Genomic DNA, 18,538 nt, shown 5'->3' with positions numbered 1-18,538 from the left:
TATCGTCAACGCCAGTGTGGTGCGCGGAGGCAGTGTCGCCGGCAAAAGAGAAGCAGCGGCTGGGCCAGTAACGCACGCCCGGAAAGAATGAGCTCCCTTCACCTCTTCTCTCCTTCTTCTTCCTCTACTGCTCGACTTCTACGCAGTCCTTTTCCCTCCTCCTTCATCGTGCCTTCGCACCTCTCGATGGCCAGGACTCGCTCCGTCCCTTGCACGCCCATGCGCTCCAAGTTCTCCTCTTTCCCCCGTAATACAGTTCAGATGACACAATAACTCTCCCTCCTCTGTCTGCTCTTCTCCTCTCCTCTCATCCGGTTTTCCTATCTCATTTTCCAGGAATCTACGCCTTCTCGAGCAACGACATCAAGGTAGGATCCAACATCGAAGTCGATGGTGCTCCCTGGCGGGTTCTCGGTATCGCCTCTCTTTATGCCCACAACGTGGATTGTGGCTTCCTATTTTATCATGCCACTGTGTCCTTCATCGGCTTTTACCTACATTTATGTGGTGTAGAAACCCTAGTTAATTATCTTTTCCTTGATTTGTGGAACTTGGTAGAGTTTCTCCATGTCAAACCTGGAAAGGGGGCAGCTTTCGTGAGGACCAAAGTGCGTAACTACATAACAGGCAACACAGTTGAGAAAACTTTTCGAGCCGGAAGCACGGTAAATTCGAATTTATACTCAACTGCTATCTTAGTGTCCATATGGTGTTTGTTCCAATGCATGTCTTATCTTACTAATGATGAATGTTGGCTTGCATTAGTTCTTAATTTCCTTCAACGTTTTGTTTCTATTTCTTTCTTTTACTCCTCTAATTCCTTGTTATACATCATGGTGTACCAGATTCAAGAGGCAAATATTGCCAAGGAAACCAAACAGTTCACATACAAAGACAGCGGCCAATATGTGTTCATGGATCTGGTAAGTTTACATTCACATTTATGGTAATAAACAGATATTGAGCAATTTGTTTGTCTGGTTTAGCGTATTAAGTTTAAGCTGTCCGTAGCACACATGTTCCCTGGTATGTATGCATGATGTTGGGTTGCAAAGGTGCAAACATAGTCCCACATCTAAAACACATGGAAAAGATCATGATTGTCAAAATTGGAGCATCATACTAAAATTTATCAAATGGCTAGAAAATAACTAAGAAACAGAAGCCTACTTCTACCAAGATAAACTCATGAATAAAATATTTATAAACTTCCATAAAAATAAAATAATCTAGTAGATGTGGCCATGGCACTGCCCTAAGAGAAAGTGATGCCCCAAGTATAGAGAGATTGCCATTGTGCCTACTCCAAACTTGCAGCCCAGAAATAATTAATGACATGTATGTAATTAATTTCAATTTTGAATTTGTACTTAAATTTGCTATTTATCCTATTGTAGGTGTTGGGCCAAAATGATTAAGCCAAAGTTAATAGTAGCATTCATGTATGCTTATAGAGTTACTTTATTAGGTTACAACTAAAAATGTGAGGCTGAATTGGACTGGTGTGTTATAATCTCCCCACTTAAGGCTTGATGTTCGTGTCAAGTCTTAAACTCAACTTATAGCTTAGAATCACCAAATAGTGGTTACACAATTATTTAGGCAACCTTTTCGAATGCTTCACCATGCCTAGAAGCAGCATTTGAATGCTTCACCCTTTCGAATGCCTGTTTTAATAACAATTATCATAACCCTGTTTTGATGAGAGAACTGACTTTAAGAAAATAACTCCTTTTATGCTAAGGTTTATCAAATAACTCTAAGAAAATAATAGGGAATAGAAGCTTACCTCGTGCAAGATGAGATTAGCAACGCTGTAACATTGATGGATCTCAACATTAGCAACAATAACTCTTATTTAAGATAACAGTCTTGATGGATCTCAACATTAGCAGCAAAACTCCTATTTAAGAATAATTACATTAATGCAAAAATTGGCCCAAAATTTAATGAGGATGTTATACTTGTTCAAGTCTACCTCCTCATCTATTTTCTTGTTACTCTCAATTAGTTTTTATCCTTTTCAAAATTTAAAGCCGACAAACCCATGACACTACCTTGACATTTATGACCAGGATGAACAAAATATAGTATAACATATTGAATATGACTGTTCATACTCATGCTTGTTGATTCTGCAAGAAAGATTACTATACGGATGTTCATGCCTCTAGCTTACATCTGCCTTGATGGTTACACTAGTCATGCAGGTGGCTTCATATGGTTGGATATCCATCCTATATATTGGGCTCTTGGCAAGGAATATAATGTTCATTAGTAGCCCATTCCAATATGATTCGACATGAATTAACTTATCCTGTCCTACAAACTGTCATCAACATAAAGGATTTCATATGGCATTCAGTTATGGAGCTTATCCCAAAATAATGCCAAACATGTTTAAGTCTGTGAATTGGGGATACTTGCTTCTTGTTATCTGGTATCTCAGTTCATTGTGCAGCTTCTCTAAATAATAACTTCTCGAATCTGCACAAGGATTTTTTTTTTATCGTGTAACTTGAATAAAGTTTGTATAAAACAAGTAAACAGGAAATCCAATTATCATTCTGCCACCCTAGTTTTGTTGAGTAGCCTGGTTTTAAGGACTCTATCTGTGTGATAGACAGTCCAGCATAAAAGAAATGAAGCTAGAAAGTTCAACAATCAAGAAAACTTTATTATGTGAAATAAAGCAGTCAGTGTCACAGCTAAAATGGGGGATGGTAGAGGTTACAAATGAAAAGTAGCATTCCTAAAATTCACATTCTTCTTGTGCTCCCCACAAATTCGTGACAAGAAATTTTCATCTCGTATGCCTCTTCGTCAACTCTTGTCAAAGCATGGAAACTGAAATATATTATGTCTGTGCTAAATTATACTAATTTTGAGTAATGCTAACTAACTTAAGTACCTCTAAATGTTGTTTTATCATTTTAGATAGTGAAGATTTTAGAACATGCAGCCTTAAGTATGTCATTGATTAACTCTTTGAAGTAACATTGGCTGCTGTCAAATTAGTCTTTGATTTTGCTATGCTACATATCAGAATCTAGACATGATACATATGATAGTATGTGATACTTCACAGACAACTTTTGAGGAATCTCGTCTGACTGAGGCAGATGTTGGTGATAAAAAGAAATGGTTGAAAGAAGGAATGGACTGCAACTTGCTCTTCTGGAATGGACGGGTATTTCCCTCTCCTTGGTTGAGCTATGAAAATTACCATCTGCTTTTACCATAGATTTGCTAACATGGTATGTTCATCCATATAAAAAGAATGCTGGGTTCTTGGAAATTTCAGTGTTTTTGCATCTTATTGCTGAACTTTGAATGACTTTACCTTTTTGGATGCGTCTGTGCAAGTACTGTGCAGTCAATGGCAACTAACCCTGAACAGTTCCGCAGGTAATTGATTTTGAACTTCCCATCATAGTGAAGCTGACTGTGGTTGATGCGGATCCTGGTCTAAAAGGTGACACTGCACAAGGTAATCAACTAATCATGAGAGATTTATTTTGATTCCACCAGAGTTCTGCAATATGATGATCAATTTGATTCTGTTAATTGATATTTTTAATTGATTGCTTTTCTATTTGATCCACCATCTAAGTTTCTATAAGATCTTTTATTGTTGGTAGGGTTGCTTTTTATGGCAACTGAAGCTGATAACCTACCAGAATCCTTTAAATATGGTCATCGACTAATGGGTTATCTCTAACATTATCAAATACCTTCGGCTTCCCTTTAATTTCAGCTCATTGCTAACATTACATAAGATAGTTTTATCATCACTAAAATGATCTAGAGGGAGTTTTTATAGATAGTTCTATTATTACTAAAAAAAACTTGAGGGTTATGTATTTTAAAGATTCCTTATTGGAACACATTCTGTTCTACAGTGGAAGAGTACTATTAAAAAGGAAATATACTTTTCTCTTTAATCTCCCTTTGACAGTGAAATATTTGCACATTCCTTTTGCACACAAAAAGGAAAACTGCTATTAAAAACTTCATTTTAATAGCACCGACTTGTCTGGTGTCTATTTATAGGCAATCTAAACTTTTATGTTAACATGAACAAAATACAAATTGCAGGGGGATCAAAACCAGCAACTCTAGACACAGGTGCTGTTGTGAATGTGCCACTGTTTGTGAGCATTGGTGAAGAGATCTTAGTTGATACTAGAACCGGCCAGTATACAAGCCGAGCATAGGGAAGCTATCTTAACGAATCGTCGCAGATGAGTTCTTTTTGGCGGCTTGTTTTGCAGTCGCAGAATCATTGCAAGTTAAGGTTGTCATATAAAGTTTTGCAGCTTGTGATTAAGCTGGCGGTTTTGGTATCATTCGTTAACATTTTGTGCACATTAATTCCTGTTCAACTTGTTCATTGATCAGCCTAACGCAGCGGATGTCGATTGTTATTTTCAATAACACAATTGTTACCTTCAAGCTCTTAAAATCACTTGATACCTTGCATTAATTGGTGCATCATGTTGTTTAACTAGCCAAGTGTAGAACAAGCACATCATGTTGGCAAAAAGATCATGTTCCTAACAAGGGCTCTGAAAAAAGAAGGGCTTTATCTCATCCAAAAGTAATGTATATTATTTAACCTAGACCTTATTTGAAAGTCATTGGATCGTATTATACTCCTAAAAAATATTAACTATTCCTCCCAATATTATTCCCTTGATTCAATTGAATAGAATGTCTATCATAAGTTTCTTTTTATTTTTTTATATAAGATATTCGAATTTGAATAATTACAGTCGTCTGAATTTGTCCAGAATTTTTAGACTTTTTCTTACAAGAAGTAGAAAAAGGAGATGAAAAAATATCCCAGGGGGAAAAAATGAATATATAGTAAAGAGAATAAGAGAAAGTAAAAAAAATCAGTAATCTTTGTTTTAAAAACACACAAATTGTAAATATGGTAAGAGATAAATATTGATGATAGTTTAGCCGTTCTAATTTTTAGTAAATTTAATTTATTATTTTTTATTTTGAAAGTGATAAATATTAAATCTATCTTGTGATAAAAGATGATAACGTTCACTTTAAACATTCATGCCACATATCGATTTGAAAAGAGTTAAATTATAATTACTAACACTTTATTTGGATGGGGTGAGAAAAAAGTGAAGGTTTATTAAGTTGGTTCCAACACAGTTGAAAGAAGAGGGGAAGACTTTGAAATGCCCATGATGATTAATGTTTTGCTTGGATGACCAACTACAATTTCTCGATTTACCTCCTCAATAATTGAAAAGGAAAAGAAAGGAAGATAAGTAAAATATTTATGTTATCCTTCTTTAAGAGGAAAAAAAAATTTATTAACGTAATATATGTGATTGAAAGGAAAGTGAATAAATATTAAATATATAAAATTATAAAATATTTTTATTTTTTAAATTAAATATTAATTTAATTTTTAAAATAATAATAAGATTAGAATAAAAAATATTTTGAGTTTTCTTCTCCTTCTATAAGAAAATCTTTTTTATGAGTAAGGAAAATTAAAACTTATCCATTCATATCTTCTCTTTCCTTTAACCCAACTCTTTCCAAATAAGGTTCAAAGTTTTTCTTCTCCTTATTTACTCTTTTCTTTCTTTCCCCATTTCTTCTCAAATAAAGTGTAAACTGCTAGGAGGAATTTTATTCTCTAAAGATTATTCCCTCAATATAGATTTTTACTCTCTTATAACAATCCCCACTTGAGTGCCATATTAAATTTATATTTGTTCCATAACAATTAGTGCCATATTAAATCTATATTTGTTCTTTATGTATCTTGTTAATGGGTAGTTACAAAAATTATTTTATCTATACATATTTTTTAAAACTAACATTTTTACCAACATCCTCTCAAGATAGTATGATAATAACGCCTAAATTGCTACAACCAAATTGTTTCTTTTCCTTTTTTTTTTAACGCAAGTTTAGTAGTCAAAATTATCAGATTGAGATAAGAATAAAATTTGAAATTTAATTTGGGGGGGTGGGGGGGATGAAATTTTCTCCTCTTTTTTCTTTTTTAAAATCTTCGTCCTAAATTGCATTGGGTAGGTTTTCTTCTACTTTTTCCAATAATAATTACCTTCCGTACAATTTTCCGCTTTGCCTCCGCAGGTTTCCTTCTCTTTCTCTGTTTAATTTTGGCTGCTTCCAATTCCAAAGCGGCCCCAGTCTGCTTCCCTCTTCGCTCTCCCGCGAAATCTCCACTCCAATCTCCCTCCATCCCCGCCGGCGATCTTCTCGCTTGCCGCCTTTTGTTCCTCGCTCTCTCTTCCCCGCTTCGAACGCAGTCTGCTTACCCGTTTCTTCGCTGTTTCTAGGAGTTCTCGAGGGCCGTTGAAAGATACCCAAGATTAGGGTTTGTTTTCGCTCTTTTCCCTGTTGTTCAAAAATTGTTCTTTTTTTTCTTCGTCAATCAAATTTGTACTTTCTGGTTTCTTGGAGATATCTCCTTTTGTTGATCCGATCAAGTGTTTCTCGAGATGGAATTATAGTGGTGGTTCTGTTTCCAGGTGCTCTCGATGTGAAAGCACGACCTGGTATCGAGGCGATCTCTGTTGTTGCCCTAGTGCTCAAAGAAAGGCATTCCTTCCTGTTCATGTTATGCTGATGGACTCTGAAACACTCAAAGATTTCTCTTTTGACAAAATCGGAGCTTCTGAACCGGATGAAATGGAGATCATTGAGATGGGGTCTTTAATTAAGTTGGAGGAAGTGGCAAATGGTGGGCAAAAAGTTTGCCGTCGTGCTCCCTCGATCGGGTGTAATTGCTATCCTGAAGGTTGTGATGGTGCATTCATTGAACTCATTGATGGAATGGAAGTTTGTTCTGCAACCCCATCTCCTGATAGTGAGAGTTTGGATCTCTCATGCTCTTCTGATCAATCTGAGGAACGTGAGGCCATTTCCATTCCCCAAACCCCATTACAAAACACCTTTGATCCATTTGCTCCTGCCAAAGAAGATCTAGCTGTTGCCCCCATGAAGAAAACTCTGAAGAGAACGCAAATTCCTCACTTGCGGAAGCTGAAGTTTTATGAATTTCTTGATTCCACTCACATAGAATGCCATGCTCCTGAAGAAGATCACCTTTCAGAGTTACTTTCTCAATCGTTTTTCGAACTAATTGTTTTATGCCAGTTGCAGGAGATATCTGCAAGCAAACTGTTGGATCATGAGCAACATTCCGAATATCCCACTACACCACTGTCATTACCTTTATTAACAGGTGTTGCAGAGACATGCCCACCTGCTCCTAAGAGAGAATCAGCAAGATCAACAAAATTAGATCCTGGAATATGTCGACAGCTCGACTTCCTTGACGACATGGCTGGATGACAGAACTCTGTTTTTATTTTTGCTAACATATAATATCACAAACTTATTTAATAGTTAATGTTCCTAGCTACATAGTAATAACCTGTGTTCTATCCTGATTAGACTCATGCAGGGACTAATAGCGCCAATTGCACTTTGTAAAATTTGGACTGCTCATGCTAGCTGATTTGAGCTGTAGTGTCCCCCCATTTTGTGTCAATGATATTGATGACACTAGGAAAGTTATTAACTTCATGTAACTTGGATAAGTACATGACTTGAATGTGCCATCACTATGTTTTCTTCTCACTTTCTTTTGATTGTGGATAATCATGACAAGCAGAATATGACTATGTTTTTCTTGTGTCTGTTCCTGCTTGATGGTCTACTTTGGGCTTTTGATAGTTTTGATTCCCAAAAGCAGCAATATAGCTATCAAGATATATATTGTTTTGAAACAGGTGGGGGGGTGATTTTGGATTAGCTTTCTTAATTATGTTTTCTCACAGAATCTAGCTCTTTTCCAAAAGAGTCTTGTATTTAGATTTCTTATATATTCTAGTGATACTTGGAGTTATTAATAATGTTTCTAAATATGAAAAGGTCTTGCTCTGTATACTTGCTTTGTTCTTTTCATATATAAAAAAAGTAAAGAACCTTTATGATCTAACTCTTTTGTTACTTTGCTCTATATACTTTTATGATCTAACTCTTAAGAAAAGAGAGACAAAAACGTTGAAGGAAATGCTGCAAAGTGACTCCGAGGACACAATTAGCTCATTTTCTCATCACTACCTAATTAACTCATTACAAGAAAACATCACTTCAACTCTTTAATTTTAAAAATATCGATTACCTCGTCAGTTTTATAGCCATTTCATTTGTCTTCCTCTTAGTATTTTCTAATGATACAGTTTTAAGTCGTCTTCGAATAATGGTATCTTGAATCACAATAGTTTTGGCAGCAAAATGAAAGAAAAATAAAAGAAAAAAAAACACTCACTCTAACTTTTACCATTAACATTATTAGCCTCAGCTACTATAACAAAATGCTTCCGATATGAAAAATCCTGACCTGATAACAGATCAGAATTCAAGAAATCAGTATGGCATTCCGCCCATAGCAGCAGAATCATTGTCATCCTTTGGTTGCTCAACAACTACAGCTTCAGTGGTAGTCAACAACGAAGAAACGCTGAAATAATAGCAAATGAACGTACAATGAGTTTGGATTTAATAAAGCCAAGTGGGCTCTCAGTAGGAACACAGAAAACATAATTTTACTCACCTTGCGGCATCTACCAAAGCAGTTCTGATGACCTTCAAGGGATCAATAATGCCTGCTTTCACCATGTCTACGTAATCACCTGGTCATGAAAGAAAGATCATCAATGTCTTTAACTAGTCACAAAAATATTTTAAGAAACTCAAAGTGGGAATTAATCTGACCTTTGGCTGCATCATAACCAAGGTCGAGATTATCTTGTTCCAAAAGATTGCCAACGACCACTGCTCCCTCAACTCCAGCATTCGAAGCAATTGTGTATACTGGAGCCTGGAAAAGTTCAGACTGGAAAGTTGAAACATAACGGCGTAATAAATTACCAGTTTTAGCTCTACAAGTTAGTTAAGAACCTTTAAGGCGTTTTGAATTATTTGGACGCCAATCTTCTGGTCGAAGTTGGCCGTCTCCAACTTATCCAGCTCCTTGGATGCATAAAGAAGTGCAACGCCACCACCTGAAAATAGTCAACGAGTATCTCCAACTATTGTGAAGAAAATATCTCAAGAATTTCACAAAAAATGGACAAAAGTTCTTGTGACAAAAGACAGACTATTCCAAATCAGATACCCGGTACAATGCCCTCTTCAACGGCAGCTTTTGTTGCGTTAAGAGAGTCTGTCACCCTGTCCTTTTTCTCACCAACTTCTGCTTCACTAGCTCCTCCAATCTGCAAAATTCATGTCCATAGGTTCATGAAATAGCTCAAAATAGAAATTGCCACTACCTATGATTATGATAAGCAGTCAAGAACTTCACAGAACAGGTAAAGAAACATACTGATCAGGCTATAAATGCTAACTCTTTAACTGTTATTCTTAAGACGAGAAAATTGCAGTAGTGTACAGTGTAAATTAATTAATACTTAAACACCAACTGCTTTGCTCTAAAACAACGTTTTAGCAGCATGTCATGAAAGTGAAGCTCCAACTTAAAGAATACCTTAAGAACAGCAACTCCACCAGAAAGTTTTGCCAACCTCTCTTGCAACTTTTCTTTGTCATAATCAGATGTGCTTAATTCAATGGCAGATCGTATCTGGTATGAATGGAAGGTAAAACAATCACAAAATACAAGCTTGATTCCATTAATTTATTTCAGTATCTCATAGATCAGATGTAAAAGAAACTAACCTGCTGGCATCTCTCTTCAATGGCCTGTTTGTCACCAGAACCATGCAGAATCACAGAATCATCTTTTGAGATTGTCACCTAGAATATAATCATTTATAAATTCCAATGCCTCCAGTTGGACGCCTATACTAATTAATGTGGTTGATTCCAAGTTCAGAATGCAGGTTACTGACTGTATGAATCTAAGAACACTAAAGAATAAAAAAAACACAGCTACACCTTTTTGCATGCTCCCAGCATTTCAAATTCCACTTTCTCAAGGTTCATGCCAAGTTCTTCTGATATGACCTAAACCATACAAGCAAATAATTTATTAACTCACCATACATTAATGGAAGAACACCAAACGATGTCTATTTAAATGTACTCACAGATCCCCCTGTGAGAGTGGCAAGATCATGCAAACTGGCCTTTCTGTTCTCCCCAAAACCAGGGGCCTTAACAGCACAGACCTGTACGGAAACAACTTGGTGGGTGCTGGAATGTAGCCAGAACTAGGAGGCAAACTGAATTCACAAGTATTAATACACAAAAAGATGGTTTTGACCTTAATTCCAGCACGAAGCTTATTGAGAATCAAAGTCGCGAGAGCATCACTTTCTACATCTTCAGCAACAATTAGCAAAGGTCTTTGTCTCTGAACACAGAAGAAAAGTATCAGTATTTATTATATCAACGGTAAAAACATTCTGAAATCTGCATCAAGATACTTCACCTTCAATGCCAACTCTAATGCCTTGACAACGGCATTGACATTTGAGATTTTCTTCTCATGTATCAAAATAAGAGGATCTTCAAGTTCCTGCAAAACAAAAAATTTCATTCATAAACCAATATAATAAGCAATACATGGATGGAAGGTACTTGATCATGATATCCTGCTTACACATTTTTGATTCTTCTGGTCGGTAATGAAATATGGTGATATGTACCCTCTGTCAAGTTTCATTCCTTCAACTACTTCCAGTTCGTCATAAAGGGTTTTACCATCCTAACAGGGTACATCAAATTACAGATAATTTTCATGAGCAATGTAACTGGTATGTAGTCAAACTAGAAGAGCAAGGCAGACAGTAATTTATAAAACACAGAAGAAAGCTCAACAAAGAAATTAAATTTAACACACTACTAAAAGCAACAGGGCTACACAGTATGCACAGTTAGAATTTTTTGTTCTGCCACCAAATGGCAGTTATGTGCGTCAGATTTATCTTCATCATCAATAGTTATATTGTGCACAAAAAAAAATATATTTATGGATGCCCCATTGTGCACCAATCAAAATCCAATGCCATGTTTGACTATATAATTTTAATGGTATTGACACACTGGAAATGCAATCTAATAGAACACTAGTTAACAGTATGGAAATTATTTTGAATTCAAATCATAAAGGATTAATAAGAAAAAAATGAAACAAAAAAGTAAGACTTTTCACAAGACATCCTTGACAAGAGCCCAGTCAATGACATACTTGCATTATTTTCTTTAGTTATGTTTGACACAAGTTATCCAATTCCTAACAATTAGTAAGCATCAAACATTACCATGATATAAGTAAATGATTGATGGATGCTACATTAATCAAACATGACCTGCATGGTGCATCTGTATTACATAAGATCCAATAACCCAGTGGACCCATATATCACTTTTTGGTCTCAAGATGCCTTGAAAATTGTAGGCGATGAGATACATGGAAAGCGGTGGTATCAAACACTAAAAAAAATTACAAATAGTATTGAAAAACTTCATGTTTTTGCAATTTTTCATAAAAGCTACCGTTCAACATTACTTCACCAGAAAGTATGAATTGAATTAGTCTGCATTTTTTCCTTTCTAGTTTCTATTTCTGACAATCAAGAAGCTAGCCTGCCTATGACTCAGTTCAACTATGAACAAATTGTTGTATAAAGCTAAATGTGAAAAGGCAAATTGAGCTTATATTAAACAGGTGGAAAATAATTACTATAGATGTTTCATGAAGCAGTGTTTAATGTTTTATATCATGAAAGATGAATTATTACCTAACCCCATTTACTTTAATTAAATAAGAAAAAAGATATAGTGGAGGACAAACATAAGTAATTGCTATTGCTAAACTGTAAGTGAAAAAAAATGAGAGGAGACAACAAATAAAGGAACATAAAATATCATCACCAAGAATAGACACTTACAGAGACTGTAATAACTCCCTCTCTGCCAACTTTCTCCATGGCTTTTGCAATTAGTTCCCCAATCTCTCTTTCTCCATTAGCTGATATCGTGCCAACCTTTAACACAGAATCAATCAAGTTGTTGATGATGCAACAAACCAATAAGGAACTAAGAAAAAATGATCAATATCAGAAACCACAATTTCCAAAGTTATGAGGGTGCTCCCAAAGTTTCTTTTCATTATTATGATATTCTAGATACCAAATAACATTGTACCTGGGCTATCTCCTCCGATGTACTAATCAACTTTGCTCTGGCCTTCAAGTTAGTCACAACAGCATCAACTGCCATGGTGATGCCTCGTCTCAAGTCCATCGCATTCATTCCAGCTGCAACTGACTTGCATCCTTCAGCAAATATTGCTTTCGTAAGGATCGTAGCACAGGTTGTCCCTGCATAAATTCAGGAGGAAAAAAACATTAATCAAAAGAATGCATCCAAATCATTAAGAAAAAACACACTCATCATTACCAAAGAATGCAGACAAACCCAATGTTAGCGACATGCCACTGAAACCAATGTAGCCTTTTAATCAATGAAGATGTGGCAGTTACACTCATGAGATTTCCAGAGGAAATAACCAAAAACAACTTGCCAAAGGTAGGTACAGTCACAAATGAACTAAGTTTTTGTGAAAAATCTCAATATTTGATAAGTGCTCATTTGTGATTGTTCATATGGAAAAACATTTTAAAAAATTAACAAACTGGAATATGTTTTAAAGTTAAATAAGATAGTGAATAAGCTTGAATACTTGTAAGCCATTGTAAGCCAAAATTGTCGAGATTCATGAGCAAAGATGAATTGTTCATGTACACACTTGTTAATGATTTGTCGTCTTATTTATTTAGCTTATTTATTCAAATATATAAAGAATACATTGTATATGTAAACGTGTAAAACAGTTGGGTAGTTATTTGGATGACCACCAAAACACAAAATGCTTAACCAGATTACAAAGCAAACAGAAGACTTACCATCACCAGCAACATCATTAGTTGAATTGGCAACTTGCTTCACAAGGCTGGCACCCACATTCTTTATTCTATCCTTGAACTCAATGCTCTTTGCTACTGTTACGCCATCCTTTGTTACTTTGGGTGCGCCATAGCTTTGCTCAATAACAACAGTTCGACCCTTCAAACAAGTATCAAAGAAACAAATCAAACACAAATCATTGCGTCACGAGATGCAAATCCTGCTTGATCCCATCATAATCTTTAGCAGCATAAACCAGGCAAAGATCTATACCTTTGGGCCCATAGTCACCTTCACCGCATCGGCAAGATCTTCCACACCCTTGAGCATCAAAGCACGTGCATCCACTCCGAATCTGATATCCTTCGCAGCATAGTTCCTAGTCGATCCAAGTCTACTACCAATCTACAGCCAGAAAAGCAACAGAACGTAACACTTATGATCATCAACATATCCTGTAACTCTTTTAATCATGGACCCAAAATCTATTCTCGTGATCGCAGTTCACAATCAAAACTTAATCATATAATAATAATAATAATAAGCGAAAACATGAATGAACAGAAATTTCATCACGACCCAAAAAAGTCCAGACTTCTGTACCTGCCGGTTGCTGCTACCTCTAGCAACCCTACAAAACCAAAAAGGCCAAGTAAGCTATCACCATGAACACAAAAAAACTTCGTGCATTTCTTTCTAGTAAATAAAACTTACCGAGCTTTGGAGGCAAGGGAGGCGACGGCGCGATACATGGTCGGATCGAGGAGAGAACGTAGTAGAGCTATTGGCGGTATACCAGGGAGTCCGTAGAACAGATCCAGTAGCAATGCAGCTTTCTGGAGCTTAAATAGAGGGGAAGGGAAGAGGATGGTAGCAGGTTCGAGACCCGAAGAGCCTCGTAGGTTAGTCTTCCCCAGGTCCAGGGTTTAGGGTTTCCGGTATCGGAGGCTCCGGTTTACTTTAGGACTTACATTAAGTAAGATGTGAACGAAATCCTGACCGTTCATCAAGATGGAAGCCACTGGCTGATGATAAAATAAGTGGTTCTCGCGGAGCATCGTTAACAAGCTAAATGGAAAGGTAAAAATGACAATGATTAGAAAGAAGATAATTATAATTTAAAGACCCTTCCATATTATTTTCACAGTTATTTGGATGCGAAGGCCAATAGGAAAGCTGTAATTCGTTATTTGACTCATCTCATCGTCCAAACCAAATTAAGATAGCCTTATGCACTTAATCCCAACTTATTGTACTTGTACACACAAGAAGCTTTCACGATCCAATAGACTTATGATCCTGAATTTAAACCGAGTTCATTTGAGCAAAGCGTGTAGAGTAAGACTTAAAAAAGCATCTTCGGACTTTGCACGGCTATATATCCAAACCATCGAGGCGTCTATGGTTCCCTAATTCTACTAGTAAATTTGTTTAGATGACTATTGTTCTGGTCAAATACCGCAGATGGTCAAGCCATCAATCAACGAATAGTCTCGACGTGTGCGGGCTCTTGGATGAGCTAAGACGCAGAAGATGATGAAGACCTGAAACACACCTCAAGAAGAAGTTAAATTGATGTCGAAAAGTCTCGGCAAACTACTCCGATGTTCAAATTAGGATTCTACATAAGAATGATGAAATCTAGACTTGAAATAAGATAATACTGATAGAATTTTTGAGTAACCAGATCCGACAACCATTTCCTTTTAATCTTATATGCAAAAAAAAAAAAAAGGTATCCAATGGACAAAGTCTGACAATCTCGTAAATGCTTGTTCATTCTTAGACTACGCATGTCCGTGAGAATATTCATGTTCCTCTTTAGTAGGTCATGTACGATAGTAGTTCATAAAAGATGTGAAGATGGAGCCCAGGATGGAGTCAGTGAGGCGGAGTGCCCGAGACAAAACTTGAGGTCGAGACGGCTGAGACGAGACAATCGAGACGTCAAGACGAGACGACCGAGACGCCAAGACAAGGCTGACTGAGACGAGACGACAGAGATGATCGAGACGAGATGTGGGGTCTGAGATGGCTTCAAGGGCCCAAGTGGAGGTCAGGACTGAGCTCATGCTAAACTCGAAGTATGGTCAGAGTCCGAAGTGACAAATATCTCACTCAGATGGGATTGGATTTGTGTTGACCCATTTTACTAGATCGGCCCGGACCTTAACCTTCACTTGACTCTTGACCTTTATCCCGAAGAGAACCACGTCCTCTACGACACTTGCATCAGCCGCCGTGAACAAAACTTGGAGCCTACTGCGCCTGGCTCTTCTAAGGATGCTCAAGGGTGGCGCATTCAACCAACCTCCACCTGCATGGAGACTACCTCAAGTCCCTCAAACAAGGTGGCCGCCGCACCGAACAGCTGTATCTCGGCGAGCGCGTTCTCCTCGCAGGAGACGCCGATCATCCACTTCAAGCCTCCCTCAGCGCGGTTCCTCTGATTCCCTTGCACCACCGCGCCTGCTGCTGACGACGAAGAGGACTTCATTGTCGACAAGCACAACAGGAGTAATAGCAGTTACTCGAGCACAACAGGAGTATGTAGTCATCGTTTGGAAATTATGAGTTTTTTGCAGCATGTAAATACGTGAGCCTCTATATTTATTTCAAGTTCATATTGGATCCCATTCTCTCTCGTCGTGCCTGAACTATGCCACTGCCGAATTGTAAGAAAACAAACTAAAAACTGAAAATAGAACAAAAATCAATACCAAACTTATATATATTTTATCTCACATTTTGCACAATCCACAACCAATTTATCTTCCTATGCAAAAGATCGCAATGCAATTCATCTAGATGCCAATGACCAAAAGTTGAGGAGAAACGAGGGGCAGACTGCAAACCAACTGACGAAGGCCATGGCTGTGGCGGTCTCAAGGGTTGCACAATGCCTCCCGAGGCATGCATCTAGATCATTACCGATCAGCACTGTAATGCCAGCAGATGCACAAGCAGCTGCAAACATCAGTGTCGAAGTGATCTGCATGCGAAATCAAATATGATTTTCTTTCCAATTGTTAAAGTAAACTGGTTTGATCGTGTAACAGTATCTATTTAAGTAGCAAAATAACATACATTTAAGGTCACCTAAAACTTGTTTTAAAATGAAAATATAACATCTATGCTTACCCCATCTCCAATGGTAAACAAGGACAGGGCACGGGGATTCCGCACACTGCGTTTTACTAGAAGTGCATATATATCGATAAAAGCTAACGAGATACTCCACAAGCTCTGTATGACAGCTGCTGCAACCAAATAGCTGCAAGATACAGAAGAGACCTTTCAAATGTTCAGAATTGCATTTTCTCATGTTTGATTTGCAAATAACTAGCGTGTCCAATAAACATTTGGATGGATGCTAATGATATTCAACAAGCACAGAAATCATTTATAAGCAGTTAGAAGAAGGTAAGCTCTGTTTTCAATCAGAAGTCGATGGTACTGTTTGCCTGTAAAGCTAAATCTCACAAGAATGATAAGTAGATGATAATACTATGCCTTCAGATGAACATCCTAAACACCTCACCTAGCAAGTTAAGAAAATATGGACACGAGTTGATATAACTAGGAAATCATAAAATATATTTTCATGTCAGATCATCGTTTAGGCCAGAAGAACTAAAACCAATTGAATACAAGTCAAATATAATAAAGGAACTATACTCCAAGAAACAGACTAGTTTGAGAACATTGTCGTGTAACCTTTCATTCAAGCCCAACATTTCTACTCATCTAGCGGCAACAGAAGAACAATAAAGCCCCTTAACCTGGCATTTGAGATGTACTCTTTTAAATTGCAAGAAACATATTTACCCAAAACAATTCTTCACTCACTAAAATTCAGATATGTTAACAGGAACAAAATTCTCAAGTTGATACTAGAAATTCACAACAAATAACAAGATATTTGATTCCAACATGCCACAGAATCAGTTAGAAGAGAACAAGACAGTAGAAAACACAACTTGTGAAGCGTCCATCAAGATAAAAGAGGTGCCGGTTCCAAGAAATCGCTTGGCGAAAATTAAGCGAAAGGAATAAGAAAGGTAACCTGAAGGCAGTGAAAGAGGTGAAATTGGCGTAGGAAACCATAACGCCCAGCGCAGTAACAGCGAATACAAACTGAGCCAAACGCAGGGCGAGGCCGCCAGGAGTCCCCGGCATGCCCTGGATGTCTTTCATCCTCACCCTCGGCGGGTTCTCCGCTGCATCGGTCAGAGGCGGCGCCTCCACAGGGTGCACCGCCGGCCGGCTCACCGACATCTCTCAGGACGCGACACCTAACACATCGCTAACCCAGCTACGAACAATTACCAAAGTAGAAATCTTCCGATCGCCAATATCACGACAAGTCAACCACCCTCCGCGGTTGGATCGGTGTATCCACCCCCACACTCTAAAATCACCAACTCAGGAACGACTCTGGCTCGCTCTGCTATGAAAACTCGACAGGGAGAAGAAACCCTAATCCTCGCCGGAAGAATCGATGGAATAGAGGGAGGGGAAACTGCAGAAGAAGTGCAGCCAACTACGGCAAGTGACGAAGCAAGCGAATACAAGGAAAGCCTGCGACTTCGGCACGCCATCTTTTAATACCCACAAATTCGAGTTAGGATAACCGCTACCATCCGTGTGGGGCCCGTCTCGTGGAAATTATCCGCTCGCAGAAAAGGTCGATTAGTGGGGATCGTGAGGGAGGCCACTAGAAAGCGCGATCGAGCTCCTCCCTTCTTCCCGAAAGTGTCCTCGGAAGAACGCCATGGCTTCGAAGAAAGCGCCTGCTCCGTTGCTCCGCCCTCCCTTCCGCTTTCCTTTTCGCCGGCGTAACATTCTGAAGCTTGATCATGCTGTCTGTCTCTCCGATTTTGGCATTGTTATGGAAATTGATCTCGACAAAATTGGTAATCCAGATATTCCGACTGTCTCTGATACCTACCGTCGGTATTCAATCCATCCCAGTTCCAATTCACAACCGAATGTATCAGCTGCGTGGTCCAATCCCGAACCAACCATATCATCGTCAACACAACCCGACAGTTGAAGGGGTTGAAATTGATCGCTGAAGACCCGGGCGCGGATCACCAGAGCAAAGAAGACTCAGAGCACTGATCGTCCAAGCATAGAAGGCCCGGGCGTCGTGCGCCGGAGCCCTATCCCGAGCCAAGGCCGTCTCAACCATTATCGACGTCGAGACCAAAAATTATTAAAATCTTTATTTTTTAAAAAAAATATATATATATATTATAAAATTTAGATTTTTAATTTTTTTAAGATGTAAAATTTGATTGATAAAATTATTAAATTATTTAATATTTCCTAAGATATTATTGAACATTTTATTTTTTTTTTTAGAAGTTCTTTTTTTGAAATTATATTAATTTTAACAGGATTGTTATTTTTATAAGTTATCTATGTATTGAAAAAAATTATTTTTATATATATCTCAAGTGTTATTTTTTAATTTTTAATTTATTATTTCTTTTAAAATTTTTATTTCTAAAAATAAATCTAAACCATCAGATAATATATCATATTTTATAAAAAATTCAAGGTTCAAATATTTTTTTTAGAA

At 37.5% G+C, this 18,538-nt stretch overlaps 4 protein-coding genes across 4 annotated transcripts; 2 read left to right on the top strand and 2 right to left on the bottom strand.

Annotated features, from left to right (window-relative positions):
* Nucleotides 1-29: 29 nt before the first annotated feature.
* LOC141833778 (uncharacterized) lies at nucleotides 30-4,468 on the top strand. Its single transcript, XM_074721273.1, has 7 exons — nucleotides 30-247; nucleotides 337-414; nucleotides 559-665; nucleotides 846-923; nucleotides 3,089-3,190; nucleotides 3,409-3,490; nucleotides 4,099-4,468. Exons 1-7 carry the CDS (start codon nucleotides 88-90, stop codon nucleotides 4,215-4,217), a joined length of 726 nt encoding a protein of 241 aa, XP_074577374.1. The 5' UTR covers nucleotides 30-87; the 3' UTR covers nucleotides 4,218-4,468.
* A 1,730-nt stretch (nucleotides 4,469-6,198) lies between these two features.
* On the top strand, nucleotides 6,199-7,641 carry LOC141833841 (uncharacterized). Its single transcript, XM_074721341.1, has 2 exons — nucleotides 6,199-6,382; nucleotides 6,537-7,641. The coding sequence occupies exon 2, from the start codon at nucleotides 6,628-6,630 to the stop codon at nucleotides 7,360-7,362; it is 735 nt and encodes a 244-aa protein (XP_074577442.1). The 5' UTR covers nucleotides 6,199-6,382; nucleotides 6,537-6,627; the 3' UTR covers nucleotides 7,363-7,641.
* Nucleotides 7,642-8,352: 711 nt separating this feature from the next.
* Nucleotides 8,353-13,709, bottom strand: LOC141833038 (chaperonin CPN60-2, mitochondrial-like). Its single transcript, XM_074720428.1, has 18 exons — nucleotides 13,666-13,709; nucleotides 13,555-13,582; nucleotides 13,225-13,356; nucleotides 12,951-13,110; nucleotides 12,190-12,365; nucleotides 11,934-12,029; nucleotides 10,643-10,747; nucleotides 10,472-10,558; nucleotides 10,304-10,393; nucleotides 10,128-10,208; nucleotides 9,976-10,044; nucleotides 9,757-9,834; nucleotides 9,566-9,661; nucleotides 9,194-9,293; nucleotides 8,977-9,080; nucleotides 8,791-8,896; nucleotides 8,630-8,708; nucleotides 8,353-8,536 (listed from the first exon to the last, which is right to left on the bottom strand). The coding sequence occupies exons 1-18, from the start codon at nucleotides 13,701-13,703 to the stop codon at nucleotides 8,443-8,445; spliced, it is 1,719 nt and encodes a 572-aa protein (XP_074576529.1). The 5' UTR covers nucleotides 13,704-13,709; the 3' UTR covers nucleotides 8,353-8,442.
* A 1,908-nt stretch (nucleotides 13,710-15,617) lies between these two features.
* LOC141833534 (CASP-like protein 5A1) lies at nucleotides 15,618-17,515 on the bottom strand. Its single transcript, XM_074721009.1, has 3 exons — nucleotides 17,018-17,515; nucleotides 16,093-16,225; nucleotides 15,618-15,943 (listed from the first exon to the last, which is right to left on the bottom strand). The coding sequence occupies exons 1-3, from the start codon at nucleotides 17,227-17,229 to the stop codon at nucleotides 15,752-15,754; spliced, it is 537 nt and encodes a 178-aa protein (XP_074577110.1). The 5' UTR covers nucleotides 17,230-17,515; the 3' UTR covers nucleotides 15,618-15,751.
* Between the last annotated feature and the right edge of the window lie 1,023 nt (nucleotides 17,516-18,538).

Source organism: Curcuma longa, chromosome 8 (genome assembly GCF_044706935.1).
Source record: "Curcuma longa cultivar G26 ecotype Majalengka, Jawa Barat chromosome 8, ITB_CL_G26_1.1, whole genome shotgun sequence".
Taxonomy (NCBI): Eukaryota; Viridiplantae; Streptophyta; class Magnoliopsida; order Zingiberales; family Zingiberaceae; genus Curcuma; species Curcuma longa.
This window is presented reverse-complemented; position numbering and strand designations above follow the sequence as displayed.